Here is a 27,885-nt window from a genome sequence, read left to right on the forward strand (position 1 = left end):
CTCACACTACACCTGTAACAAAACTGGGGCTAACACATCTTCAGAGCTCTTTTCCAAGGAATCTCAAACTTCAGTCCTCCTGAGCTGCTTGGCAATCAACACATGCAGGCAGAAGTCTGTCTCGGTCTGCACTTCTGTAAACACATTTCTTATCTTTTGATTCAGCCCAAACAGCACATAAGCAGTTGCTGTCTGGCTCATGTTCCAGCTGTGCTGCATTAACTGGGAGGAGGATTACTGGAATCACCATCATTAACCTGCTGCTAAGTCTTGGCAAATGTTTGGCAGGAATGAGTTAGGGAACAGTATTTCTGCATGAAGCAGGGTGACAGTCTTCAAGACATCCTGAGATTTCTTACCTCTGAGATTTTGTCTGAATCAATTGTTCTGGGATCACACAATGAGAAATGCATTGATAAGACTCTGCTAGGCAGTTAATGAAGAGACTGCCTGTCCCTATTTGATCATGCTACATGACCTCACTGCTACATAACTGGTGTTTTTAATAAATGAAAAAAAAAAAAAATCAATGATTGTTAAAGAATCCCTGTTTTTTAAACAGGAAACTTGAATCTTTTTGATACCTGTTTTCCCAGCTGAGGCAAACATGGGGACAAAACCAGAAGTAAGTCCCACGTAGTAGAACCCCCAAGAAGTCCCCAGTCCTCCCATGGGTGCAGCACTCTTCTGGCTTTTTAGCCACCCTCCTCAGTTCAGACAGAACTGCAGTGCTGTGCTCCCAGATATCTGCAAGGCCAGTAATTCCATCACATGGGGCCACACGAGCCCCAGTGAGCCACCCTTAGCTCACTGCTGCTGTGCCCTATGGGCTCTGCCATTCACACTGGAACACCTCAGCAAATTCAAGGCTTTTATCCTCTTCCTTAGCACCCTCACAGGTTCACATCCCACACACCTGACAGAAGCCTCATTTTTGCATGATCACAAGCTACAGATTTACTCAGTACTGCCAGGTTCCTGCACACAGTTTACTGTCCTGAGAATGGGGGAGATGTGAAATCTAAAATTGTTCCTGCAAGGAGTCAGGATGACAGCCAACATCACTGCTGTAGCAGCACCTAATTCGTCTGACCTGACTTTAAGAACAACAGTTCAATCATTGCCTTCACATAAATGTAACACCTTTACATTCTGTGTACACGGAATGATGTTAGAAAGAACAGCTATTTCCCTAAGATTTGTATTAAAACACAGTCCATTCACTAACACTGAAGAGGGGAGAATAGATCCCCTATGACCAGACATGAACAATAGCGTAGCAAATGGGGAAGCCCAGATGAGAGGGAGCAGCTCAGGACTGCAAAGCCATCTATCTAGCAGCAGAGAGCCTTTGCTTAGTACAACATCTTCCAGCCTGCTCATAATGCAGTATCTCAGTTTGTGCCACAGGATGCACGTGTTCCAAAAGGACAACTTACTGGAAAACTGAAGGATCTTCTCAGAATTGTGTTGCAGAGGTGGAAACAAACAGAACAGGCACCTCCTATTTCCTCTTATCTAAAGGAACACAAACATTTTTCTTCCAGAGTCACAGGTACTGTGCAAACTGTGCAAAAATCTGCTAGTCAAGTAAAAATGGTGGTACCTCATTTAAGTTATGTGTTAAGTAACGAAGAAACAATCCCACCCTTCTTGACATAATGTGTTGTAGCTAGAAGTGACACCTACAGAACTTACTAGGAGCTCCTTACATCTTCTCCTTAAATTTAGAGGCACCAGAGAGCAAGTTCAACATAAGACACTTGAAATCGGAGACTTCACTATGCAAACATGTTTTCCCCCCAGAAATAATAGATTAGAAGAAGATATGAACATCTTATTTATTAAATCAAATAGAAATGCAAAATATGTTTCACATGCCTTACATGGAAAAAAGATGAACTTCCAAGACCTTAAAGCAAGAGTGTGTCAGTTGACAGGCAGGAAATGGGAACATTATAAACAGTCACAGAGAGAGGAAGGACTGGGGAAGGAGGCGACCTGGGGAAGATGGGCAGTTCTTCCCCACGCTGAGAAAGTTCTCCTAAAAACAGGAATGGAGGTTATGATGAGTAAGCATCACAAGCCTGAAGTTAAAACACAATTATTTGGAGGAAGTTGCCTAAATGAGTACAACTGGCTAATAATTAGTCATACAGGGATCTAATTTATTCATACTGTACTCATATTAAGTGAACATGGGCTTATTTTTGAACAACAGTAGGGACACTAGGAGCATCAGAAACATCCAAAAAAGCTTTTTAAAAAAGCAGGATCAGCCCATGGCTGCATTCTGTGAGACACTGCTATTAAATTAAGGGGAAAAAAAATTGAAAAATGTAGAAATAGTTCTAAACGTTTTAATTATTTTGCCATCTTCCAACTGTTCCTCCCTCCTATACATAATTTCTTGGAAACTGAAATGACAGTCAACAGCAAATACAATTCACACACCAATACTATATCCCAGTTTTTCTAAGAGTTATTAGTCCAGCCATTTTAAAGTGATCTATGTGCAAAAAATTAACACGTGAAAGAGTTTCTTAAAAGCACAACAAAAAATCCACTGCAGCCTTAACAACTCCTAGTCGAAAAAAAATCTGAAATTAGCACAAACATTTCCCAGTGCAGAAGAGATCAGTAACTGCAAGTGTTGTGCCAAATCTGTGCCTTGGTGCTGCAGAACTGTCAGCATCACAAGCTTACCAGCAGCTGGCAAGGAGAAAATAGACCGTACCTCAAAAGTGGGAAAACCACCGTTCACTAACCAGCCTCCTGGTACACATAAACATATGGCATAGGTATGTATTCGGAGACCGCTACCTACAGCTGAGAACAGTCATCCTAGCATGACTGATAGTAAATGATTAACAATAAAATGTGCAAGAATCATAAGAGTAGTATTTAAATTATTTCTGACTGCTCAATGCCCCTAGGCCTAAACTATCCCCTCATTAAGAGTGGTGTAAGTCAGGGCAGCTCTGGTGAAGCTGCAGTAAAAATTGCTGTGCATGAGGATTTGTGTGTGAGAAGAACAGTCCCTTGAACATCAGACTAGTTCAGTCCTGACCGCACTACAATAGGGAATTGTGTTTAAACCATGAGTAATCATGTAATCATCTCCCAGCATAGTACTTCTTTTCTGAAGACATGGAATGTAAATGGCCAGGATTTACAACTGATGATTTTGCACATTTAATGGATTGTATTTCTTTCATGGTTCTGGCAATGTAATCTCAGTTAAAAAAAAAACAAAAAACAAAAAACAACACAAAAAACAAACAAACAAACAAAAAAACCAACAAAAACCAACATCACCAAAATCAACCAAACAAAAAAATCCCACACTCACCGCTGTCTGCTTTTTTTCTTTATTTGATGACTCATCTGGCACACATTTAGGGTTCTCTAACAGTGCATAAATGTTCAAAAATATCAAATTACTAGGGCTGGGGTAAGGGTATCCTACAGTTAAAGTCTATGTGTGGAAGATATGCTACAATAGGTGATAAAGCTAAATCACGTTTGGGTAATTCTAAGTCTCTGTCATTAGTCTGGAAAATAGAGCAGACAACCCTGTTCCTGGGCAAGGGCTGTGAAACAAAATAATCACTGACTCTTGTAAAACATCTCGAGTTTCCCAGACAGAAACTCTGAAGAGAAGCAAAACACCAGCAATAAAGTCACCTGCTGTTTAATGACTCTCAGAAGTTATCGTGCAGAACAGTCAAACATCAAAACTATCCTCAACTTGGAAGGCCAGTGGCACTACTCTCCCTTTTATCACTCCCTGCTACTCAGGACAAAGGAGCCTTACGGAAGCTGGGGTAGAAGAGCCGTGGAACAGGACAGGTCCTCGCAGCTCTGAAGGAGTCACACTAAGTCATAGACAAATCTCATCCAAAACCATGAGGCCTTCAGAATGAAGAACGAGGGCAAACATATTAGGCCCCATGCAAACCACATACCTTAGTGCAGGAAAATGGTGGCTTCGTTTGCTGAGAGTAGCTAAACACTAACAACACACCAACGTGTGTTTCAAGTGCTATTAGAACCGTCCCATATACAATACTTATCTTTGTTTTTCCTCCCACAATGCACTAAAGTAAATCCAGACCTTAAAGAATAACTTGCATAGTAAGAAAAGGTCATCAATTTAATCATTTACTTTAAGCAGGCAAGCAAATTTGTAAACATTCAAAAGCGGCAGCATCCAAGTTACAAACAATTTAAGGAAAAAAGAATTGAGATTATTAAGGTTCTTTTTATCCTCTCAAAAATTTTGGAAATAATCTTTTTAAAACACTGCAAACATTGAACACTCGGTTACACCTCTTATAATCCCACTAGCAGTCTCGCCTTCCAAGGAAATCTGCTTTCTAAAAACGCATGGTCTCACAATAGCCACACTTTTTAGCATTTACTGTTTGGAAGTTAGCTACTTGAGCATTTCACCTCAGCTTAAATCCCATTAGCAAAGGGAATGCTTGTGTCTTGGTTCAATACCTCTTTAACTTCCAAGGGCAAAGTGTCAAAGAGGTGATCTTCCACGATAAGCCCACTTTTCCTGAGAAGCTGACACTGCCCCAACGTGGCTGGCAGACGGTCTAAGCAGTTTCCCTTCAGTTCCAGATGAGTCAGCTGCAACAGCTGACCAACTTTATCTGGGATTGAGGTAATACAGTTTTGTCCCAGACTCAAAGTCCTCAATTTAATGCATTTAAACAACTGTTTTGGCAAAACGTCGACTTTGTTTCCCGTGATATGAAAATGCTGCAGATTTTGAAGCAAACTTATTTCCACTGGAATCACTGCAATTGAGTTGTAGCTTACATCTAAACATCTAAGTTTCTGTAAACTGAACACTGCGGCTGGTAAGGATTCGAGTTTGTTATTGGAGAGGTAAAGAGACTCTAAGTTCTTTACGTGGGTAATGGAGGAAGGAATGTTGACTATTTTATTGTGCCACAGCTTTAAACAAGTCAATCTTTTTAAGTGCTGGAAACTGATGATTTCTTCAATTGTGCGTATGCTATTTGATTTTAAATCCAGTTCCTGTAAGTTAGAGAGGCTGAAGATGGCATGGGGAATTCTCTCCAGTTCACAGTTCTGCAGTTCCAACTCCGCAACATTCATCATCTTCTTAAGGCTATTCAGTACCACAAGCTTAGTGCCGTCATTATGAATGACCAGTTTTGTCAGATGTGGTGCCACATCTGTGATATTGGGGGGGATTTTGGTCAAATTGCTCTTCACATGGAGAATTTTAAGGTGTCTCAACTCTCTGAGAGACTCAAGCCCTATCATTTTATTATTTTCAGAGTTCAAGTTGCCTATCAAGTACAATTCTCGGAGGTTTTTGAGCAAATACACCCACGCAGGAATTTCTGCGACATCTGTGAATTTTACATAAAGGCATCTCAAATGGTCCCGGAGGAAGCTGAAGGCAGTCTGCTCGACCTTTGCAGGGCAGTGGCACAGATGAAGTTCCTGAAGATTTGTCATCTGGGAGATTTTTGCTGGGATTTTCGCTTCAGGAATCAGCTCCAGTTTTAACACATCCAGATCCGTCAGATCAAAGACTGCATCAGGGACCCCCGATAGCATAAAAAGGTGCAATTCTTGCTTATCCTGGGCATTGCGGGAAACGTGCTGCCGCAGCTTTTCAAAAGTCCATTCGTGGTTTAAACTAATTTCACGTAGTTTGTTCTCACTTACCTCTGACAAGAAGACACCAAACCTTTTAGAATAAAGTTGGTCGTACTGATCTACCATATGCAAAAGAAACGCAAAGTCATTTTTGACATCGGGAATATCACTGAAACTACTCTCTTCTCTGACCTTTTCAAAGGAATATTCTTTTAAGGGTATTCGGAACAGCCAGAAGAGCGTGTAGAGACAGATAAAACCATAGACACAAATGAGAGAAATATAGCTGATAAGCAGCTTCTTCAACATGTAAGCCATGTTGTGCGTACATTCAAACTGCGTGTAGCCAATCAGGTGTTCCACTTTTGGGTTGCAGATGTGTTCAAAACTAATGGTGTTGACAAAGTTAGCAGTATAGCAGAGAATAAATATGAACTTAAAAGTCTTGATGATAGTCTGGCCAACGTAGAGTTTGTAAATCAGATCGCTGTCCTCCACGTGAGCCCGGAACTTGCGGACCTTCTCAAACAGTGCTTTGGCTTGTTCTCCGTCTTTTTTATCTAAAATAGTGACACTGGGAACTTCAATCATTGGCTTGTCAGCTGAAAATTTGAAGCCAGACTTTGTTATCATGGGGGTGCTGGCACTTGGGCTTCCTTCATCACTGCTAGTGGAAACATACTTGGGCAGGGACTGGGCACCAGTTAACCTCTGTTTGTTCTCCTCAGAGTCCTCACACGCTGTTTCAGACAGTGCTTTTGTAGTCCAAGGGGATTCAAAACACTTCCCTAATATGGACACAAAATGCTCAATTTTTGAGCAGGTCTTGGGATACTTGAACCAAAAATTGCTACTGACTATTAAAATAATGGTATGGATGAGAACAAGATAGGGAAAATACTTTGAATACCAAGGAAGAGCCAAATGATAGCACATCTGGTTAATAAATACATATTGCTGAAAATCCAAATTTGTTTTGCGGCCTGAAGAATCCTTCTGCTCCTTCTTCAGCTCCTGACTTGATTCAGTGGGTTGATACTGAGGAGAGGTAGCTCTGCTCAGAGGTACATCAGGTGTTACAGTAGGGGCACTTCCAAAAGAAACCGTTCTCGTTGATGCTTCTTCTCCTTGACCAGTGGTTGTTTCAACAGTGGTAAAGTCAGCCTTCCCTGATGTGCTGGGTTGTGCTTTTGAGTTTATAGTAGACTGCAAAACTGGCAAGCAGACCACCTGGTCTTTGGTCAATTGCATGGTTCCAGCAAAAATGGCAACCATTAACATCACAACCGCTAGATAATCCATAAATACATCCCACCATGGTTTCAGGATACGATAGGTTGGCTGGATGTCATTGAGCGATGCAACTTCTGCAAGGGTAAACATTCCTACAAGAAAACAAAAATGAAACCAGTGAGCAGGTTATTTTACCATTTGAAAAACAATCACACCATGGACATATAAGCTTCAAAAAATGTAAGTTTTCATTATATTTTGTTGGATATCACACGTTGTCTATCGTTTCACCCAATACGTTTCTCTCAAGGGATACGTACAGAAATGACTCATTATTTTAGGACCAAAACAGAAAGATTATCACGTCACAGTACAAGCACCGAGGCCTGGTATATGCAACTGAAATATCTAAGACATCTGTAGCTGATATGTATTAGCAACAAACAGAAAAAACTGACTACCTTGTATAAAATCTGATTCTGTAAAAATGACTGCTTGGGTCTTTGAAGATGTGAAATTCATCATTAACTGTTTTTGTAATACCTTGTATTTAAAGTAGATAGCACTTGCTAGATGCTTTGCATATTGGTCATGACTCGCACAGCATCTTGTACCATTATGAGCAAGGCCTCTCATTTCTTTCTGTCTAACATAGTAACAGTCTATCTCCCACTTCTTGCTATTCAGCATCCACAATGACTACCAGATGGATTAGTCCCTCACCTTAAGTATCAACCCACAAGAGAATGTCTTGCCATTACTATGTGAAAACCCAGTACAATTTTATTTTAGGATGTTTTTTATGATGTTTTATACTGAGAAAGCTACAATGTAGTTACTGGATCAAATGGTAATGTATACAAATATTGTTTCCCCAATTAATGAATCATAAAACGGCTTGGATTGGAAGGAAACTTAAAGATCATCTAATTGTAACCCCTGCCATAAGCAGGACTGCCACCCACCAGTTCAGGCTGCCCAGGGCCTCATCCAGCCTGGTCTTGAGCACCTCCAGGGATGGGGCACCCACAGCTTCTCTGAGCAGCTGTGCCAGTGCCTCACCATCCTCTGAGTAAAAATATTTCCTCTTAATGTCTAATGTAAATCGCTTCTCTTATACTTAGGGGGAAAACAGTGTCCTCAATTTTATGGGGAAAATATATTTTTTATATCATTATCACAGTGTGGTGATGGTGAGCACTTGCAGATGCCCAGGAAAAGTCAAAATATTAAGAGGTACTCAGAACAATGGATCCAATACAGTACCTTGTTTTGGGCTTTCCTTATGCCAGCACTGAATTTAGACTATTTTAAGTTTTTATTACCTGTTCTTCAAGCTTATTGACTGGAATATTCCTTGGATTTGATATGAAGCCTTTTCACTGCTAATTTTCACCTCCTTTTATGGGTGCCACATTGGGGTTGGGGTTTCACAACCAGCTGTAGGGATGGCATGGCTGAGTAAGAGGCAAACTTGGAAATCTGAGCCTGTGGTTGACTGCATGAGCTGTGACTCACGGTCCTGTGCCTTCTCCCCTCAAGGCCACTGTGGGCTCCATTTACAACATCAGTGTAAAAACTGTAAGCAGGCAACTCAGTAAGTACTATGCAGATGAAACATCTGATTTTTCACAGTAAAAACACGTCCTCATGACGCACAAGGCACCAAACAGACATTGAGCATCAGCAGAAGACACAGAGATCTAGTTCCAAACTGTGGTTCCTGGAGAGAAGAAGCTTTCAGTTTCCGATACGGAACGTAGGGACATAGTCTCCTTTTAAAATAGCATGTTAGTTCAGTATTAGTAAGAACAAATTTTGACTCAAGCCTGTTACAGTACAATGTGCAGGGCTGCACAGCTACACAAAATAAGGAAGACTTCTAACTTAAGCAAAACAATCTTTTCTCCAAAACCCGTTGTCTCCAGTTCTGTAAGCTGGATGACTCTCTAGAATAGCATTAGACTCCCCTAGCTCCAAATCCAATATCCCATTCAGCCACTGAGGTGTTTCTCTCTAGAAAATATTTCTTTGATATAAGCTAATATAACTGTTCTAAGTGCGACTGCTTCTTCCTACCTCCTGAGGAGGAAAAATGCAAATTCTCAAAGCAGAGAAATGCTATCTCCCTTTCCACTGCTAAAACAATATTGAGCTCTAAAACTAAAACGACCTTGTTTAGTTTGAAATTATATAAATGTATCACAGAAAGATGCAACTGCAGTGAGAACTGACAATCACAATACAATCTAAGTTAGATGCTAAGTTAAATCAGCAAGAGTGACAATTAAGTGCATAAGTCAAACTTCCATTAATCATAAGGCAAAGCTATAATAAAGCTCAGAATGTGATTAACCTGTTGAATTTTTCTAATTTACTCCAGACTATAAAATCTGAAATACAAAGTAAATGTGTTGGGTTTATTTCCTAATAAATATTTCAGCTTAAATACAGAAATTAGAGGAAAAGGAAGCAGCAGATTGGTATGTCACTTTAATGTTTATTTACATCCTACTTCTTCCTGTACTTATTGATAAAACTTCATCTTCTGACCCTGTAATTCACTGGCCCTCCTGTTTTAAGAGCATATTTAAAGTTAAAGCAAATTCAAAGTTAAAACAAACAAATAAAAACAGAATCACAACACATAAACCTCTTGTTTCACTCTCAGGTTCCCAAGACTCTGAACAAGAGCACTTTGTCTCAAGAAACAAGAAGATTCTTGAATTAGCTTTGTCACCACAACTGGTCAAGAATTCTTTAAGAATAAAAAAAAAATAACAAAACAAAACCAACACACTTCTAGTTGTAAAGAAAAAATAGTGCCCTGTCCAAAATCATTTGCTTCCTTCCCACAGGAAATTTTGGAGAAGAAAAGTTTTCCCATAACTTTGCTTTCTTGCTTTTGATCAAGTCACCACAGAGCTCCACTTATTTCCTCTGTATATTTTACTCTCTTCCTACCAACTATTCCTACTTCCTTTGCTTTTCTGCTTTTGCAGAATCCTATGAAGACAGCCAGTTGGGCCTGGATGTGCTGTGAACACAGTATGAACTGCCTCTAGCCAGGAGCAACGAGCACTAGCTGATCCACAGACAAGCTGCAACCACCACCACCACGGCACCATCCGGTCTTTGTGCCTCACACAAGGAACTAAATGAATGTATCCCGCACACACAGACATGTGCAGCATCTGCCCTGCTTATCCATTTTATACTTTAGGCTAAGCAAATTGCTATGGGAAGAGTTATGTGACTTAAAACTAACCGTATTTCAATCCAAAGGTAGAACTTCAGAGATGGTGTACCACACAATGCTCTGTGTGCATCATTAGCGATAACTGAATAAGGAGAATGCAACAAAGGCAAAGGAGATTTCCAACAACAGAACAAGAGTTTCACAATGCCTTTTAAATGTGTAAAATGTATACACTCAAATGTATGGAAAAATACATTGCTGTTATTTGATAGTTGCATGATTAAGGAGGAGGATGGATTAACACCATTCAAACACACTGAGAAATAAAAGAACAAGCAAACCCACCACCAGTGCATCCCCTACACCCCTTCACTCCACTTCTTCACCCCGAATTGCACCTCCACTCCTTCACCACATTATAATTTTGGAATTTGACTGAAACAAAATATATCATCTCTCTGACACAGACTGTAAATAAATTCCTCAATTGGAAATCGTCATCTTTATGTAAAATATTGACCAGATTGACAGTAAATGAACAAGTAACAAAACATAATTCCTCTCAGGCTGCACATGCACACGTTAGACTTCAGTATGCTGGAGACAGAAATAAGATTCTCACTTCATAGAACTAGTTTCAAATTAGTACCCATTTACAAAAATATGTTGTTTTTTTTTTTTTAAATCTTCAAAAATTCTGCCCCTCAAAGCTGGTTGTATAACACTCTAACCTACTTTTGGATGCTGCTATTTAAGTGTTTACACTCAATCTTCCTTGTTTATCAGCTCTTTGGAAGTCTAGTGCTATACATCACTCCTACACAGATGGTTTTGTAATCAATGTGGTATTTGAGAAGCAGCATTAGCAGCCATAATTTCCCTAACAATAAACTCTCAAATCATACCTCAGTCTTTGCTTGCTATAAATCACCAGGTCTGTTTAAGGATGACTTTCAAGACAGAAGTCCAACACTGCACTGCTGAGTAGTTCCTAAAAGCACCCAAAGGCCATTAACACAATTAAGTTGGCAATTGCCACATGTGAGTTCTGTTTCCACAGAGCACAGAAAATGAACTACTTCCCATTCAGCCTGCTGTGGTATTCCTGAACAAGTCTTCTATGACAGGAGCTGCTTTGACCAAAAGTGCGAACTTAAGTTTTTAGTCACATTTATCCCAAGGCTTCAGGATGCAGGTGAGGGGCTCAGCCTCTTCCAGAATACAACTAGTCAGTTTCTGACCTTGAAAAGCTCAGAGAGATCCTAAGGTGAACGTCCAGCAACACTGAGCTCCTTGCTCACACTTTAGTAGCATCAGAAACCACAAAGGCTCTGAGAGAGAAGCCAGGAAAAGGAAATGAGCAGACAATGAGAGTGGCCCTAGAGCATCCCTCTGCATAGCCAGAGGAGAGCTTGCCATAACAAGCTGTGAGACAGCTCAGGTCTGACAATCACATACACTCTTACCATTCTGCAACAAGCCACCTAGCAGGGCAACAGGCAGGAATCTAGGAGAACTGATCAATGGAGGCTGGACCCAGCAGGAACTTATGCTTTTTATATCTGCAAGCAACAGTCCATAACAGTGCACATAGAGCACTGACAGGCAATTTCTTCTCTAATGGAGAACATGAATCGTCTGCAGTGTACATTTGTCTATAGAAACCTTAGAGCAGAGTAACAAATGGACCTTGAGGATGATGGCAAAACCACGCCTTAGCATAGCTGCACACACCCGTGCCAAACCTAGCTTGCTGCTAGAAACAGCACCGCTTACATGATACCAGGAATTCAGCAAGATGCAAAAGCAAAATGGACATCTGGTAATCCCACCCTCCTTTTACCCAAGACAGATACATCACTAGTGATGGCAACAGTGACAGGCAGGGAATCAAACTTGAAAAAGCATTTTCTCTTTTACCTAAGAACAAGAACAGTGAGCAGATGCTTCCTATCTCAGTTCACAGAATTCCTAACACAAACCCAAGCCAGTAATACCAACAAGACAGCTTAACTCACGTGCACAAAACTCACAGTTCAATGCAAAGCACTTCTACTCAAATTGATAGTTTTGACTTAACCCACATGGACATAAAACATAGCAGTTACACAACACAGACCGTAATGGCTGCTTGCACTTCAGTGTTAAATGTTTAATTCCTTTGTCCTTCCAAAATCTGCTATCCTCATATCTTGCCAGTGATGTTTCTGCAGTGCTTTCCTGACCACCATCAGAAGTGCAGAAACACAGCAAACATCTGGTGCTTCTACTGGCCAGAGCACTTTGGGAATTTATCAAGATGCAGAAGCAAACTACACCAAAATAAAAGCACATCTGGTGATTCCAGTCCCTACAGACTGCTTTTAGACCCTAAAAAAGTCATTTCAGGAACTGGGAGAGAAAAAGACAAAAAGTGTAATGAAATCTTATTTTTAGCTCAGAAATCTGAAATACAAAACAAATCAATAAGTTAAGTTTGCTTTTACATATGTATGTCCTTGTGGCTACAAAGATTGTTATATAAAATTGCTTGATGTCAGGTAGAAACAGCACTCCGTGACTCATACAATTCCTCTGAAAAATATTCTTTTCTGGTCTACAGCCACACACACTGCCAGTCTGTCTCATCTTGTTGTGGATTTCACTAGGAACTGGGGCAACTTCAAAAGCTGTAAGAAATTAAACTTGGCACTGAGTTGCTCCTTTGGTGGTTTTAAGCCACAGTCTGTGAAGATACAAATCTTAATACAGAAGATATTAGTACCTTTAACTACATACCCAAAACATACAGAAAGACTAGGAAGGAATGTCTACCAAAGAAAACAAAATGCATCACTGATATTCATGTTGCTGCAGGCTTTAAAAGCCCCTCTTCAGAGAGGAGCAACCCCTCCACTCTAACTCACAACACCTAGGAGTCTAGGTTTACTTCATTTCCAGACCACATTTCCATCAGAATGTAAGCAGGTTTACTGAGTAACTAACACCAGTTATTCTGAATGAATACTTTCCTTATTTTAGTTCTAATGGATGTGCCAGTGACCTTGCACTAGAACATTTACAGCACCTTCACAGAGATTCAGAGCCAAGAACAGACAAAAAGTTCCTTTAATGAAAGCACAGGGTCCATTGTTGCCTATCGGAGCTGGTTCATCTCTGCAGACAGAAGAGCAAACACAGACTCTCACTGGCTTACATATTAAACAGAACTTTCACATATGATTTGCACACACATGAAATACTGCAGTTAAAGTGCCCACACTGGCACTTCCATTAGCTAGAATTTATGTAGGAGAGGGTCACACTTTAACTAAAAAAACTGAAAGAAAGGCAAATTAAAACACAAAGCTGCACGTAACGCCAGTCTCCTACTCATGTATCAGAGTTCCTCTATTCCTGCCAAGATCTGTACAAAGGTGTGCCAGCTCAGCTGAGAACCAGGGTACGAAAGCACATTTAACAGGACAAAATTCAAACTATGTTCCTACTTAAACATCATGCAGCTTCTTCTCTCCCCTGGGAGAAGTGACTTCCTCATTCAAACCAAGGAGTAGCTGTAAAGCCACATCACAGAAAGTACTCTGGACAAACACTGAGCAGCCTCTCACCCCTCTCCCCCTGCCCCACGTCCCCCATCCCATCCCACAGGCAGACACCTGACAGCAACAGATAGGCTGCTGCATCCCTACCTGCTCTTTATCAAGCAAATAAATCTTCTGTGCTTTGGGCATATTGGTCAGATGGGTAACAACGGTGATTTCGCGTGTAAGAACTTTAACAAGAGATGAATTGGGACTTATTAATGTCTCCACATTCCTGCCAAGCTTCCAATAGCTGAAACTTCAGTGGTTTCATGCCAGGACAAAATGCCTTCAGCTCCAGCATTTATCCTCCAAGAGATTTAAGATTACTATATTTCTTTTCCCTCGACTAAACTTAAGCTCCTTTCTGTAAGAGGTAAGTTATTTTCTTAAGTCCATTTAGTCCCATAATTGTTTGATTCAGGGTGTGTACTTCACTGTCAGTACTTAAGCATAAAAAAAGGAATTACATTACCACACATCACCTGGAGGCTGTCACTTTGAAATTTTGCTAATGGATTCACATCACCTCCTTTCTTTTTATGCCGGAATTTTTCAAATCCCATTCAAAACATTGCATTAAAAACAGAAAGAAATGTTCCAAAGGACTTGTAGACTGCAGCATACCTACAAGCAAGCTTCCAGCTCTGCAAAAGGGTTTAGTAAAGCTCTATTGTGTTGCCTGCTGCCAATCACCAGCACCAACATAGCCATTCAGCCTCCAATTTAAATATTTACTACTGCTAAGTTTATATTATGGTTTGACCCAAATGCTCCAGCTGAAATTGTAACCTCTGCACCGAGGGCTCTCCAGCAGCGAGCGGGCAGACAACCCTTGCCCCAGAATTCTTACGATCTAAAACTGATTATTTGTTAAGTGATGACATGTTCAGGGCTGTAAAATTCAAAGCAAGAAAACAAAAACCACCAGGCTTTCAGAAAAAAAGTGAAATAACAGTGTTATTAAAAATAAAGTCAAATTTAATATTTAATGCACTATCTTTGCAAAGGCTAAACATTGCTATGCTTACAGACAAATCAGTTTATAGTTACCTCTTTTCTCTATACTTAGCCATCCTCCTTTCTACTGTTTGAGGATGATGAAAGAAAAGAATGCAAGAAAAAGGCATTAAATGTACCAACCCTTGAAACCTACCTTTTTCAGTCGCTTCTGCTGTATCAAGGACAATGAAAATTCGAGTACGTACTTCAATTTAACTCCAAATAAACAACATAAAAACACAGAAAGGAGAAATGTGACTCCAGCTAATCTGCGGGTATATCTCACTCCTGCTCCAGGGCGACATCCAGCTACCTGCTCAGCCCAGCACAAGTGAAAACACAAAGTACTTGCCTCCTGGAAAAGATGCCCCTCCACAACTCCTGCTTCTTTTCCTGTCCCTACCACCTTGCCACCATTAATGCAGCCATGACCACATGTGCACAATAACCTTTGCAGCTGCCTTCACAGCCATCCAGTCACACACCATCCCACCGACTGACTCCTACAACAGATGTGTAAGCTGGTTGGCTGACCAAATGGGCAAATCAGGTCACAGATGCAGCTCTTCACTTTCTGCAGGCAATGCTTTCCCCTCACCCCAGGTGCTCGATTCCTGAACTAGTTTTGGCAAGTTACTCATCCTTTATAGCAGCATAACTGCCACTCTCCAGCTGCTCTTGAAATAAAAGGAAAGTAGCCCTCTTGTTGGAGGAAAACACATTAGTCAGGTCTTTGTTGTTGCCACTGTTTCCACACATAGCCAAACCAGGTAACTTTCTCAGTGAGCCCAAAAGGCCCTGAGCAAGCTCGAGTACACAGCAAGGCAATTTCACCATGCAGCATTAGCATCACACTGAGCTGGGAGGAAGGTTCTCCTCTCTTAAATTGTCTTCTAGCTCTTCCATCAGCACGCCAAGATTTTGGAAAGCAGGGCAAAGGCAGAAAGCCTGTGCTTGTGCAAGTACCTTATGGCTGATCTCGGAGTCCTGGCTCTGACTGTGCCTCCCATAATGCAAGGACTCTGCAGAGAGGTGCCACCAACCTCTTGCTGGTCTTGTGTCCTGTGCAAGGTGACAACCTGGGACTTGTCCCAAGAAAAACTGCTCTGTAACTTCACTTCCAGCAGTATTTCTAGAATCATGTACCATAGAATCATAGAATATCCCAAGTTGGAAAGCAACCACTAGGTTCATTGATGGCTTCATCCAAACTTCAAACCTTATGTCTGAGAGCAGTGTCCAAATGCTTCTTGAACTCAAGCAGCTGGTGCCACAACCACTGCCCTGTGGAGCCTGTCCCAGTGCTCAACCACCCTGGTGAAAGTGCAAAACCTTTTACTGTTATTCAGTCTGGCCCTTCCCTGATGCAGCTCTGTGCCACAGGCACACACAGTCATACCTGATGCCCCCTAAGTGGTGGGGTGGCACAGCCACATACCTCACTTAGCATGAAATAGCCTGGAGGCATCCTGTGACTATCAGGAGACATGCAGGGGTTACTTGAGTGCTCTGTTTACATCTGAAATCAATAACTCAACAAGAAGTAAACACCAAATGGCCAAAAAGTGCCCATACAGTGACCTCAATCACATTTTTCAAGTAGTCTTAAATACCACCAGATCCATTTCTTATGTTTGACTGGTACTTTTTTAACATGAATCCAGTGAAGAACATCAGGACAACCAGCCAGTTGCTTTGTACGTTCCTACTATCTCCTCTGCACACATGGATAGCTGCCTGTGAATGCAGGTGTACTGCAATAATATACATATGACTACGTTCCCATAATCATCAGTCATGGCCAAACCAAACCATGAAACCATCCATTTCCTTTATCCCAAAGTTCTGCAACAACTTGCCTTTGACCAAGAATATACATATCTTTTTTCATATGCATGCATGTATATATATAGATACACACACACAGAGAGGTTGCTCTAAAAGTAATGCCTCCTATTTATTTTCCACAGAAACTACAATAAAGAGCACAATAACTTTATTTGATAGAACAAATTCTCAGCTACAAGACTTTATTTTTCAACATAGTCACCACCATTAACTACGCATCTTTGCCAGCAATGAACAAGAGCTTGCATGCCATGCTCGTAAAAATCTGCACCAGCGGAAGTGACCCATTGTTCCACAGCTGCTATGACAGCTTTGTTGCTGAGAAAACGTTGCCCACACAGTCTATGCTTCATCAGCCTGATGAGACAGAAGCCAGAGGGCAACAAATCCAGACTGTATGGTGGATGTGGTAGGACAGTCCAGACAAGACAGGCAATGTGCTCTATGGTCTTCAAACTGATATGGAGCCTGGCATTACTGCGATGCAAAGAGAAAGTTGTCTTCTTATCTGGCCAGACACAGGAAGTTTGAGCCTTCAGCTTGGTCAGTATTGTGATATAGCAGTCAGAGATCACGGTTTGTTCAAGTTCCAGGAAATCCAGAAGGATTATCCATTTCCTATCCCAAAAGACAGTACACATCATTTTACCCACTACGACCTATGTCTTGAAATTTTTCTGCAATAGGGAATTCACACATCACCACTCTACAGACTGCCATTTTGACTCCAGCTTGTAGTGGTGACATCACATCTCAATACCAGTAATGGTGCAATCCAAGAAACTGTCACATTCAACTTCACATTAGTTCAATAGGCCTGTCAAACTTGCACACAGTATTCTTCCTGTTTCTGTGTGAGTGTTCCCGGGACCCACGTAGCGCAAACTTTGCAACATTCCAATGTTGCCACTATTGTTTTCAATGCACTGAAGTGAATATTCAGCTCCTTACACAGTTCCCTGGTTGTAACCTGCTGATTCACGTAGATGAGCTGATCAAGATGCTCTTCATTTTGTAGTGTGACAGCTATGCGCAGCCACCCAGAACATGGCTTGTCTTTCACACTGTTGCCACCATTGCTGAAACGCAACACTCTCTGCCTCACTGCACTCATATTCACTGTTTGGTCTCCATAAACATCCAATAAGCATCAAGGAATGTCAGTGGGTGCCATTTTTTCCACATGGAGGAACTCAATTTACATTTGCATATGCACTTCTAAGTTAGACGCCATTTTGTCAGGGCACTCCTCTGATGCCATCTGTCACATGGTAACAACATGCAACGGGATACTGGCAGGAAGGTTCAATCTCTACTGCAAGCTGCAGAAGCTGCAGGGTTTTTTTGCACATGGACACAGCCATATCCATGCTCACAGTGAACTGATTCTGGACCTCAAGGCCTTTACAGGAATACCAAAGTTGAATCACGTATAAGCAGGCACAGTATGGCTGCTATTCTTGGTTTGAATTGGAGAAAGGGAAAAGCCAGTACAACAGCTGGTTATCAGTCAGACAAGCATCTTTCTTTAACTTTAGTGGAAAGTTGAAGCCTTGTCCCAAAATAGGCTTACTTGCTCGCTGTGTTGCTTGCTCTGACATGAGAGTCAGAGTTACCACTGGGTTAAAACATTCTTTATATAACAGACCTTTATGGCAATCCTCTTCCTGACTCATGAGGGGCATCCTCCCTCTGTCTCATTACTCCAAGCATCAGATGCCTTTCACAATAGTAGCACTGTATGCTCTGTGCTCCTTATCCTATCCCTTTTTGCAGGGCTCAGACCTGGGTCTTGGTCAGAGTTCCTTGGTAATCAAACAAAAAAATCGTAACTTTTAGACAAACATCTACACACTGCTAGTACTTAATACTTACACTGTATAAAAGATTCAATTTCCCATTCTGTATCAAGGCCTTACATTGTGCAATCCAAGTATCCTGCCTCTGAAAGATTATAGCCCGAAAGTTCAGTTGAATTGCACCAGATTTCATATTGTATAACATGTCAGGATGATTGAGGGAGGCAACAGTTTCAAGCTTGACTGGCTGTAAAAGGAAGAACCTTTAAGTCTATGCCATGGGTTAGAAACAAAATCCTTTTATCTTCTATATTAGCAACATTTTGATCACCAGAAAAGTCACAAATCAAGACATTCAAAAAGAGTTTTAAAATGTTAGCAGTGTGCTGGAATTACTCCTTATCACGTGACTGTTTCATGACATGATTTAGCAAAGATTTCACAGCAGGACATAACCCAGTAGAAAATTCTGCTACTTACATACACACACACATTTTACAGCTGGGAACTCTTCCTCATATCAGTATGTTCCCTGTGGTTCAAAAGTAAGCCTGCAACAGTGCTCACTCACCCCATCCACACCAGAACCCTTTATCTAGCTACGTGAGCAGCTGCATATATTTTTCAGCAGCACAAGGGCCTCACGGGCTGCAGCCATGCTTTTCAAGCAAAAAGCATAGATGAGGTTTCCACTTTTGGTTAATCTGGGAATAAGAGCTCTTAGACTTCAGCATAGGTTTTGTGCTGAAGCAGTGCCAAATCATTGATTCATGTGTTGTCAAATTAAGTTAGGTAGATTGTAATAATGCTTTACTTCCATCCCTATAAAGAGGAGATACAATTGGCTGTACACATACAAAAAATGTACAAACAAAATGAGTAATCGTGAAGTAGCTTTAAAACAAAAACAAAACCCCCACCAAAAGTCAGAACTCTCGTGGAAGTAAATGCCAACAGACTTAGACTACAGGATCTTAGTTATATAAATAAGAGTAATAATGAGTCATTTATTAAGTAATCTTTACTGTCTTCAGTCAGCACACACAAAAAGAAATGTGATGATGGCACATTTGAAATTAGCCAGTTACATACAATAACCTCTTTCTTCTGAGTTGCTGCTTGTGAATAGCTGTAATTTGAACAGAGATCTGAATAAAAATCCCTCTACCCCCTCACTGTATAACACAGAATCAAAATGAAAGTTTTACCGCAATGAGCAAAAGGCTTAACACGAAAAATTCAAGCTTTTAATGTTGAGCTTGCATTTAAGCTTTACAATTAGCAGTGCTACAATTCTATTGAGGAAGGCAAAGGTCAGCAAGGGACCATCAGATTCTCCTATTACACACCAAGGCTATAGCCACCAGCCTGCCCTGAGACAGCTGTCTCTGTCAAAGCCACAACAGGCCACAGGCCTGATCCTCCAGCTCCTAGACAAGGTCTCCCAGCCAAATGTAACACCATCTCACAGATCAACACAGGCCAAACTATTTCTTCCTAGTAATTTAAGTCACTGAAAACCACACGGTATAAAATTATGAATTGCCACAACCATATGCTAGAAACCAACGTGGCCAACATATTAGCAAAGTACAGTTATTTCTCTATAAATTAAAGCCAAGGGATTTCTAGTGTGTTTTTTTTTTTCTTCTAATACACAAAACCAGATTGCCAGAAGCATGTTCCTTGGTAGAAGCCCAAAGATCACTTAAAAGTCTCAATTTTCAAGATGTCTTAAGACTACATAACTTATTTCATTACTTCCTGCTCACAAACAAAATACAAAAGCAACTTCAGCTTCCTCTGTGATCTGCTTTGACTCTTGGAACTCCTGTGGGCAGACAAGAACACCAAGAACATGAATACTGCTCATCTTTGGCATTAACTGAATATCTTTAATTTACAATTTACAATTACACTATAAAATACACGCACACACAAATGTCTCTTGGATCCAGCCATCTTTCCACAGTTAGCAAATGATGCAATTCATGCAATCATCACAGTCCAGATCAGACCAGTGACACTGTAAGACATCATGCAAGCAATACAATAGCACATACTGAACAACTACTGAAAACCCATTTAACAAATAAAATCCATCTCATAAAAAAAAAATCCCCCAGGAGTCTTTTGCTCCAGCATATCATTTGTGCTTCAGACTCGGCATTTCAAAATAGAGCTTTCTTCAACAAAGAATTTAACTTGTGGTGGAGTGACTGTACACAGGGAGAAATGCAGCCTTCATATAAGAGCCACAAAACATCACACTCAGCCTATGATTATTGATGCTGCTTTTCAGAGCACCTATGACTTCAGCTGTATTTCCCTCTGTTCAAATTCCGCCTTCCCTGCTTGATTGCCAAAGGATACCAATCCAAGCTCGACAGGCAGCCCAAGGAGGTATTACTACTAAGGTGTTCATTTCATCCTAACACAGATTGTCAAAGCAAGTCCTCTCACGGATCCCATTTGGGCCAGGAATGGCATGACCACTCCTATAACCAATCCTACCCGGAAGAACAGAGAGGCTGGAGAGTTTGATGTCCTGCATTTGCTGAAATTTAAACCTTCACAAGGCATTATGCCTGCACCTATACCTGCCTGCCAAGGTTTTCTGCCCAGTAGTAGCTACCAGATGTAATTGTCATAAACAAAGCTATGGTTGTGCGTATGCATGCCTGCATATACCCTTGGGAGGAAAAAATAAAGGAAAAAAAAGTAGAGCAATGAAGTTGGAAACATTTTTAACTCCATTTAAGAAAAGACAGAAGCTTTCTCCAAAGCAAATGTAAGAGGCAGTTAATGATGGAATCTGGAGACTTTTGCTTATCGAAAAACACAGCCAGGCCTTCTTCCTTCCACATCTTAAATCTTGTTCCTTCACTCCCTTTCCTTCATTCACTTGTAAAGACATCAATCTTCAAAATAAAGACTGTGCAGTTTTTCTGTAGATCAATTACTTTAAATACAATGGAGTGACACTGTACAATACTATGACCAAAACGCTGAATGCTCAGAACCAGTTTGTTACTCTGACACAAGTATCCTGTTTGTGTATCAGCATCTGTGCCCTGAAATCAGAGGCACAACAACACATTTCACACAGGGTGAGTTCTGCCTTTATCACCAGCTCCTATTCACACACACACCCTCAGTGCTCCTGAAGCCACTATTATGCTCCTTCTCGTATTAAATTTAGAAACAGATCTCTGAATCACTAGTTCCTGTTGTTGGGAGTAGCTAGAAACAGATGTTACAGCAAAATAAGTTTCCTAGTAAACAGTTATAAAATAATCTGTCCACTATGTTAGACCCCATTGTTGCCAATTGTTTTTAAACCTTAAAACAAGAATTTATAAATTCATGTTATTCACAGAATAAACAAACAATTTCATTCTCTGAGATCTCTAATCCTTTCTAGGATCAAATTAACTCCTACCCATAATGATATCATGTGGCAGAGAGATCCAGAAGTTAACCATCCACTATGGAAAAAAACTTGGAACAAAACAAAAAAATCTGTTGTCTATAATCTCATTACTCAAAGGCCTCCCACTACACATGTTCTATTCATTCTACTTGTCTCTGTCACTGCTCTTCAACAGGAGGAGCAAAAAGATCAGTCATACCACCTCACAGGAGATGAGCAGCACAAAGATTCCAAATCTGGTTATATGTAAGGAGGATCAACTCCAGGTGCAGGAGAGCACAGTTCACACAGAGTTGCACACAAGCTCATCCACCTTGCAGACAGGAATTACTTCGTAGCATGAGAGTCCATCAGATGCCATACCACATGGTTAAGAAACTTCATAATCACTTGTGGACCATAGTTTCTTCCATGGCTCTCAGAACACCTAACATAAGACCTACTGGAGGCACTATGCAAGCATATGTTTCACGTGTATTAATAGATATGTGCAATATATATGCTACCAAGCAATGCCTGCTGGAGCTTGGTTATTTCAGCATATGAGGAACATCTTACTTATCATTTATGAATTACTGAAGCCAAGGGGACAACAGAGACCACTGCACTCTTATTATTGCTGCATTTAGCCCTGAAGACTAAGTTAAAATGTACACAAAATCTTTGTTTGCCTAACGTAACACTTCCACAGAATCACAGAATTGTAGAGGTTGGAAGAGACTCTGGAGATCATGTAGCTCCAAGCCCCGGCTTTCCTTACAGGAAAGCATCCAGGTGGATTTTGAATATGTCTGGAGGAGTTTCCACAACCTCCCTAGGCAGCCTGTTCCAGTGCTCCGTACAAAGAAGCTGCTCCAACTTTAGAATCATACATAACTCCAGCACTGCTCTCATCTCCTTTTGCCCACTGCTCCAACTCACTCGCACGCACACAGTGCAAAATCCTCTGAATAAACAGCCTTGCCCTCACTTACGGCACTGCCTACCGCAACAAGACCTGCTGGCTGTATCAGCACGGACCCTGTCCTGTCTCCAGACATATGATGAAAAGTTTCAATAGAGTTTCGCCTCGTTTCAACCCCTTAAGACAGATTTCTGGAAGCATTCACATCTGATAATGATTCACCACCAGTGACTAACTGTTAAATGCCAGTTAGTCAGTTCTTAGTTCATTTACTTCTGCAAAATAGCACATGCTCTAACATGCCTGAACAGGAGCCTCCGAGGGGGACACTGAAGTCCGAGCTGGCTACCCCAGCTGTTGTTGATGAAGGGAACTACAGGTAGCAGAGGGATGGAGGCAGGTTGCAGCAGTGGCCTGCAAGGGAAGGACCATCTTCCTGCAGCTGTATCACATGCCTTTGGAAGGTGTACCTGTCTTACATCTCACACAAATCCCTTTCCCAAGTCAAATCTGGTTTCCAGCATGTCACTAAGATGTGTTTCCCATGAAGTGATGTAGATTGGCATTAAACTGTATAACGTTGTGGGGTTGTTTTTTTTTGTTTGGTTGTTTTTTTTAATCAACTGAACACAGCTGTAACTTTTCCAGTACTTTGATGAAGATTAACGTCAGCCTGTCTGGAACACAGCTAACACAGTCACCTACCCTCCCCTTCTCTACTCTGCCACTGTTAATTTTAAGACCCTCTGTGTCAATAGTTATTAAAAGACTGTTGTCTGCAAGCCCACAAACTTTTCAGTACACTATTTTTAACAGCTGAGTTGCAGCACTGCTGATTTGCATTCTATCCCTAGAATATCAAATCCTTATGATGGATTTAAAGAAACTCATCTTCTGTTAGAATGACACAATATCACATTCTGCACCTTCATGAATACAAGGAAGTATTAAAGGATATTTATATGGTTTTTTTGCATGATCTGTTTCATTATCTTCATCAAGTGACTTGAATTATGTTTCCTAATGCTTAAAATGTAAAATAGAAGCAGAGTTAAGTCCCTTACTTACTGATTTCTGATGTTCATTGATTCTCATGTATCCATTGTCCCCTTCATTGTTGCATTTTGTTTTGAAAAGTCTAGATGTACCCAGAAGCAAGAGGGCTGTTAGCCTAGTTGGTTGGGGGTTTTTTTCCTTCTTTTCTTAAACCAGAATTTCAGCTTTTTGGTCATTTCAAGTACTCTCAGAGATCTCTGTTTTCCATTCACACTTTTATTCCTACAGTAACATTGACTAAGTTCAACTTCATGACAGCTGTGCTCTTTTGAGGCATTAAATACACATTTCCTTGGGGTTGCTTCTGTTTATCAATGCTGTACATAAGTAAGTCTGGGAGTAACAACACAAAACCAACAAGAATGCACAAAGGGAGGTTTGATGGTTAGCCACTTTAGATACCTACAAAAAGAGAAAAAATGTATATATCTGTATTTGTTTGTCATGTTCTTTAACTGTAAAGGTAAGGCATTCAGCAAGTCACCAATTTGATGAGTCAACCAAAGAGGACAACGCACACATTCAGGCCCTTCCTCACCAGCCTGAGGTTAAGAGCTTATGCACACTAGCAGCCATCTGCTGCTTTTCTGACAAACGATGCAAAAGGAACTGCCCTCAGTCCTATTCTCAGAGCAGCACTACCACAGAAACTACTGTGTGGCAGTCTCAATGGAGAAGAAAGGCAACACAAAGCACACATTCTGTGTGTAGGGTGAAAGATTCCTCATCTGCTCAAGGGAGAAGCATCCATCCTCTGCCCAGATTTGCACGTGTGGTGGATTAAACCTTAGTACAGAATCAATCCTCAGCCTCTAGGACCAAGTCTTTAATAGGGCAATAAAACTTAATATATTCAGCAAGGAAACCACAACATTTGGTTTTGTAATTGCCACTATAGCAGGAAAAACATTCAGAACCTTCCAGTCTCCAGCATAACTTGATTTAAATAAACATGCTAACTATTCATATCCAATAAATCCTAAAGCACAGCAATAGTCTATAGAGATAATTCTGTGCTGCAGCACACATGGACTTCCCTCATAATCCAGAGCCCCACATGACACCTATAAGCACCTACTTATAAGCATTTAGTTAGAGCAGAAATTCATTATGATGTTTAATAATTGCCTACACTCAATAGCCAAAAAGGAAATAAACTAGGTGCTGCTGCACAGACACCACAGCTTATTTTAAACAACCAAAAATGACAAAGGAAAAATTCATACAGTAGTTCAGCCTTTCACCCTTCCTATTAAAGCAGCAGAAGGAAAGGGAAGCTGAAGGAGGGGAAAAGAGACTGCAGCAGTATACTGATAAGCAAAGTGGAGAGGCCTGTCCTTACCTTCTGCAACAAATTATCCCAACATTAGGCAGCATCAGTAATCACACAGTTAATGATGGTTTTAAGAAGTCATAACAATGTTTCAAAGGTCTGTTGCAAAGACTGAAGTCAGTCCACATTCCTCTCGTAATTTCTGCTTAAGGTTAGCTGAGCCAGAAGGAGTTGCCTGAATATTAAAGTCAGATGAAAGAACAGAGTGCCTTTAAAACGCAAGTACTATTCTTGAGCAGTAATGCTCCTATGTCCACATAAACCTTCCCAAATCCTTACGAGCAGCCTTCCTGTGTAACACAATCCACTTTGAGGCTTTGTCTGCACAAAGCTCTTTGGATTACTTCTTAAGAGACAAAAAGCTTATATGCTTTATAACTGCTTCAGACCCTCTTCATTCTTGCTCAGAATCATTGTAACTCTCTCAATTATTCTGCCTTGGATATAAAGCAACCCATGTGAAATTCACACCTTGGACCGACTTGAATAATCTCTCAGTGGCCTGTGAAGGCAAGCCCTTAACTCCAGAACCACACACTGGATTTACTGGGGAATAACCATTCAAAATACCTCCCCCGGGAGATGGGCCCAGACAACACAATGCACCATGCTGCTGGTTCAACACCAAATCAGCCTAAGAATGCAAGAAACCATGCAACCATAACAACAAGCTTGAATTCCGGTAAATGAGTACAAGACTATTTGTCAGGTTTGTTTTAGAGAAGGGATTTCCAACAGGCACCTAGCCTTAGTTCTAGAAGCCTCTTATTCTGACACAGTTTTCTGAGATTTCTCCATTCCTTCCTTCCCCATCCCCAGCCCTACCCTGCAAACTGCGTTTCTCAACTCCTTCCTCTCAGGACCTACCCTGCTGAAAGCCCAGCCTGCCACGCAACAGCTGACGGGCTGTGAACAGCCTAGCACAGAATGCACTGTGATTTAAGGCCCTTATTGGGAGATTTTAAGCATCACCTGGAAGATGGCAGAAAGCAAACAGGAACTCCGGGTTCAGAGCCAGCCAGCTCAACTTGGTGTGCTCCCTCCCACGCAGACAGGCACTTGCTGTTTTTCCTGGGGATACATTTTCAGATCACAGCCACGACCTGCTGCAGATACAAATCAGCTTTGCTCATCCCACAGTTTTGTCACTGACAAAAAATAGCTCTGGAGGGAGAGGAGGAGGTTTTCAGCTGTTTTCTCCAGTCTTCAAGAGCTGTTTCTTCTTTCTTCTCCCTCCAGCTTTTATACTTTGCAATAAGGGATAAGCCATTTTCTCACGTTGATGGCTTGATGCTAGAATAGCCATTTTCTTATTCTACAGAGCCGATATATCCTCACAGTTGCCTTTAAAACAAACCCAACAGTAGTCATAACATTCCAGCTACGCCCTCAACACTGCCATCACTGGGCTTTTCATGAAAGAAAACCTGGCATCTCCCTGTTTCTGTACCAAAGGTGGCATCGAGAGGCAGCCAGAGCCAAAAAGGAGTGGTTTGCATAGATGCTCCTACTGCACACCACTGACACTCAGAGTTCAAAAAATACAGAAGAGTGACATGTTCATCGACTGGATCAGAAATACATCGTTTTAAGGATGGCTGGAAAACATGTAATATATTATTCTTAAGTTTTCTAATAAACAGTAACCTCATTCTTCCCAAAACATTGACCAACATTTGATCCTGTTACAAACAGCTGAGGCCTCCCCCACAGAGCATCTAGCTGCATCACATTAAGGCCGTTCCTTTCTCCTTGCCTCTAGCATATTCCAAGCATGTAAACAACTCTGCTGTGCACATGAGCAAAGTCACAGCTAGCCAGCAAAAGCTGCAGCACTAAGGGCACCACAGGAACCAATCCAATCCTAATAACCAATTATTTTCACAGGGCACTGTATTTGTTAACTAGAAGCCAACTGCTATTAACAGAAATATACAGTGAAAAACAATTCCATTAGAAAAGCCAAAGGAATATTTTAGAGTGTTATTTTTTCCTGGATAAAGTCACAGGTTTTGTTACCTCCATCACCAGAACATACAAGAGCAGTCAGGCTGAATGATCATCAAGAGAGGCTTTTCATCACTGTAACTGCAACAATTGTGACAAGAATAGGAGAAAGACAAGCATTAGATAACACAGGCAGGCTTACTGTCTGGGATTTCTTGCTTCATGTGACTCCACATGACAAGTAACATTCTTGGAGCTGGCCTTGGAAACTTACAGGAACCGACTATTTGCAGTTTATTAAAATCAAACAAACTCTCACATATTTCCTGTTCACGGGTGAAATAAGTAGGAGATAAATTGCTATAAAAGTTACCAAAATATAATGCAAAAGTATTGCCTCTGCAATTATTTTTGTAGTGTTAACTCTTGCTTGGCACTCTTTGGATCAATCATTCCAGGTAAGCGCCTCTGGTGGGGCCCGCTTCCCAGGGGAGGTTTTGGCAGCCAGATTCATCCCTTTGCCACAGGATCCCCTTGCCATCCTACTGCTCAAGCCACACATCTCTCCCCACAAGCAAGTATGCAGGCAGGAGAAATCAAAGTCTGGAAGGGATACAGGTCACCCTGTATCCCCTATCTCATTTTTCCAGGGGTTCTGAGCTGATTCAACAGAAGAAAAAAAAGTAATTGCATCTATGACTGTTTAGGGCCTTCTCTGCATTAGGAGATTTCCAACAGCAGAGAAGCAGCTCTGGAGCTGGGAACTGAGCACAACAGCACTGCTGGCCTCAGACACCAGCACCAGAGCAGCACAGAGCACCTTGTGATGTTTCTTAGTGAACAGTGCCCTCACACCATTAGCTGCCCCTTAAGTTCAAGCAGAGCCCAATGTTTCCTTGCT

The 27,885-nt window shown here is 41.1% G+C and overlaps 2 protein-coding genes across 3 annotated transcripts in view; both read right to left on the reverse strand.

Moving 5' to 3' along the window:
• Nucleotides 1-3,355: 3,355 nt before the first annotated feature.
• Nucleotides 3,356-27,885, reverse strand: part of LRRC8D (leucine rich repeat containing 8 VRAC subunit D) — a 406,725-nt gene continuing 382,195 nt past the window's right edge. Inside the window, exons 1-3 of one of the 2 annotated variants that reach the window (XM_042873595.1) lie at nt 15,114-15,119; nt 14,819-14,833; nt 3,356-7,034 (exon numbers count right to left, since the gene is read on the reverse strand). In XM_042873595.1, the coding sequence (XP_042729529.1) occupies nt 4,462-7,032 (2,571 nt within the window). In that variant the 5' untranslated portion in view covers nt 7,033-7,034; nt 14,819-14,833; nt 15,114-15,119 and the 3' untranslated portion in view covers nt 3,356-4,461. Of the gene's footprint in view, nt 7,035-14,818; nt 14,834-15,113; nt 15,120-27,885 lie in introns of those variants that run through there. The other variant, XM_042873594.1, reaches the window with a different exon arrangement.
• LRRC8C (leucine rich repeat containing 8 VRAC subunit C) overlaps nt 17,333-27,885 on the reverse strand; it is a 70,412-nt gene continuing 59,859 nt past the window's right edge. The window contains exon 4 of the mRNA XM_042873607.1: nt 17,333-17,591. Coding sequence (XP_042729541.1) covers nt 17,333-17,591 — 259 coding nt within the window. The remainder of the gene's footprint in view (nt 17,592-27,885) is intronic.

Source organism: Lagopus leucura, unplaced genomic scaffold (genome assembly GCF_019238085.1).
Source record: "Lagopus leucura isolate 7727_CA_CO unplaced genomic scaffold, USGS_WTPT01 Super-Scaffold_100009, whole genome shotgun sequence".
In the NCBI taxonomy this organism is placed as follows: Eukaryota; Metazoa; Chordata; class Aves; order Galliformes; family Phasianidae; genus Lagopus; species Lagopus leucura.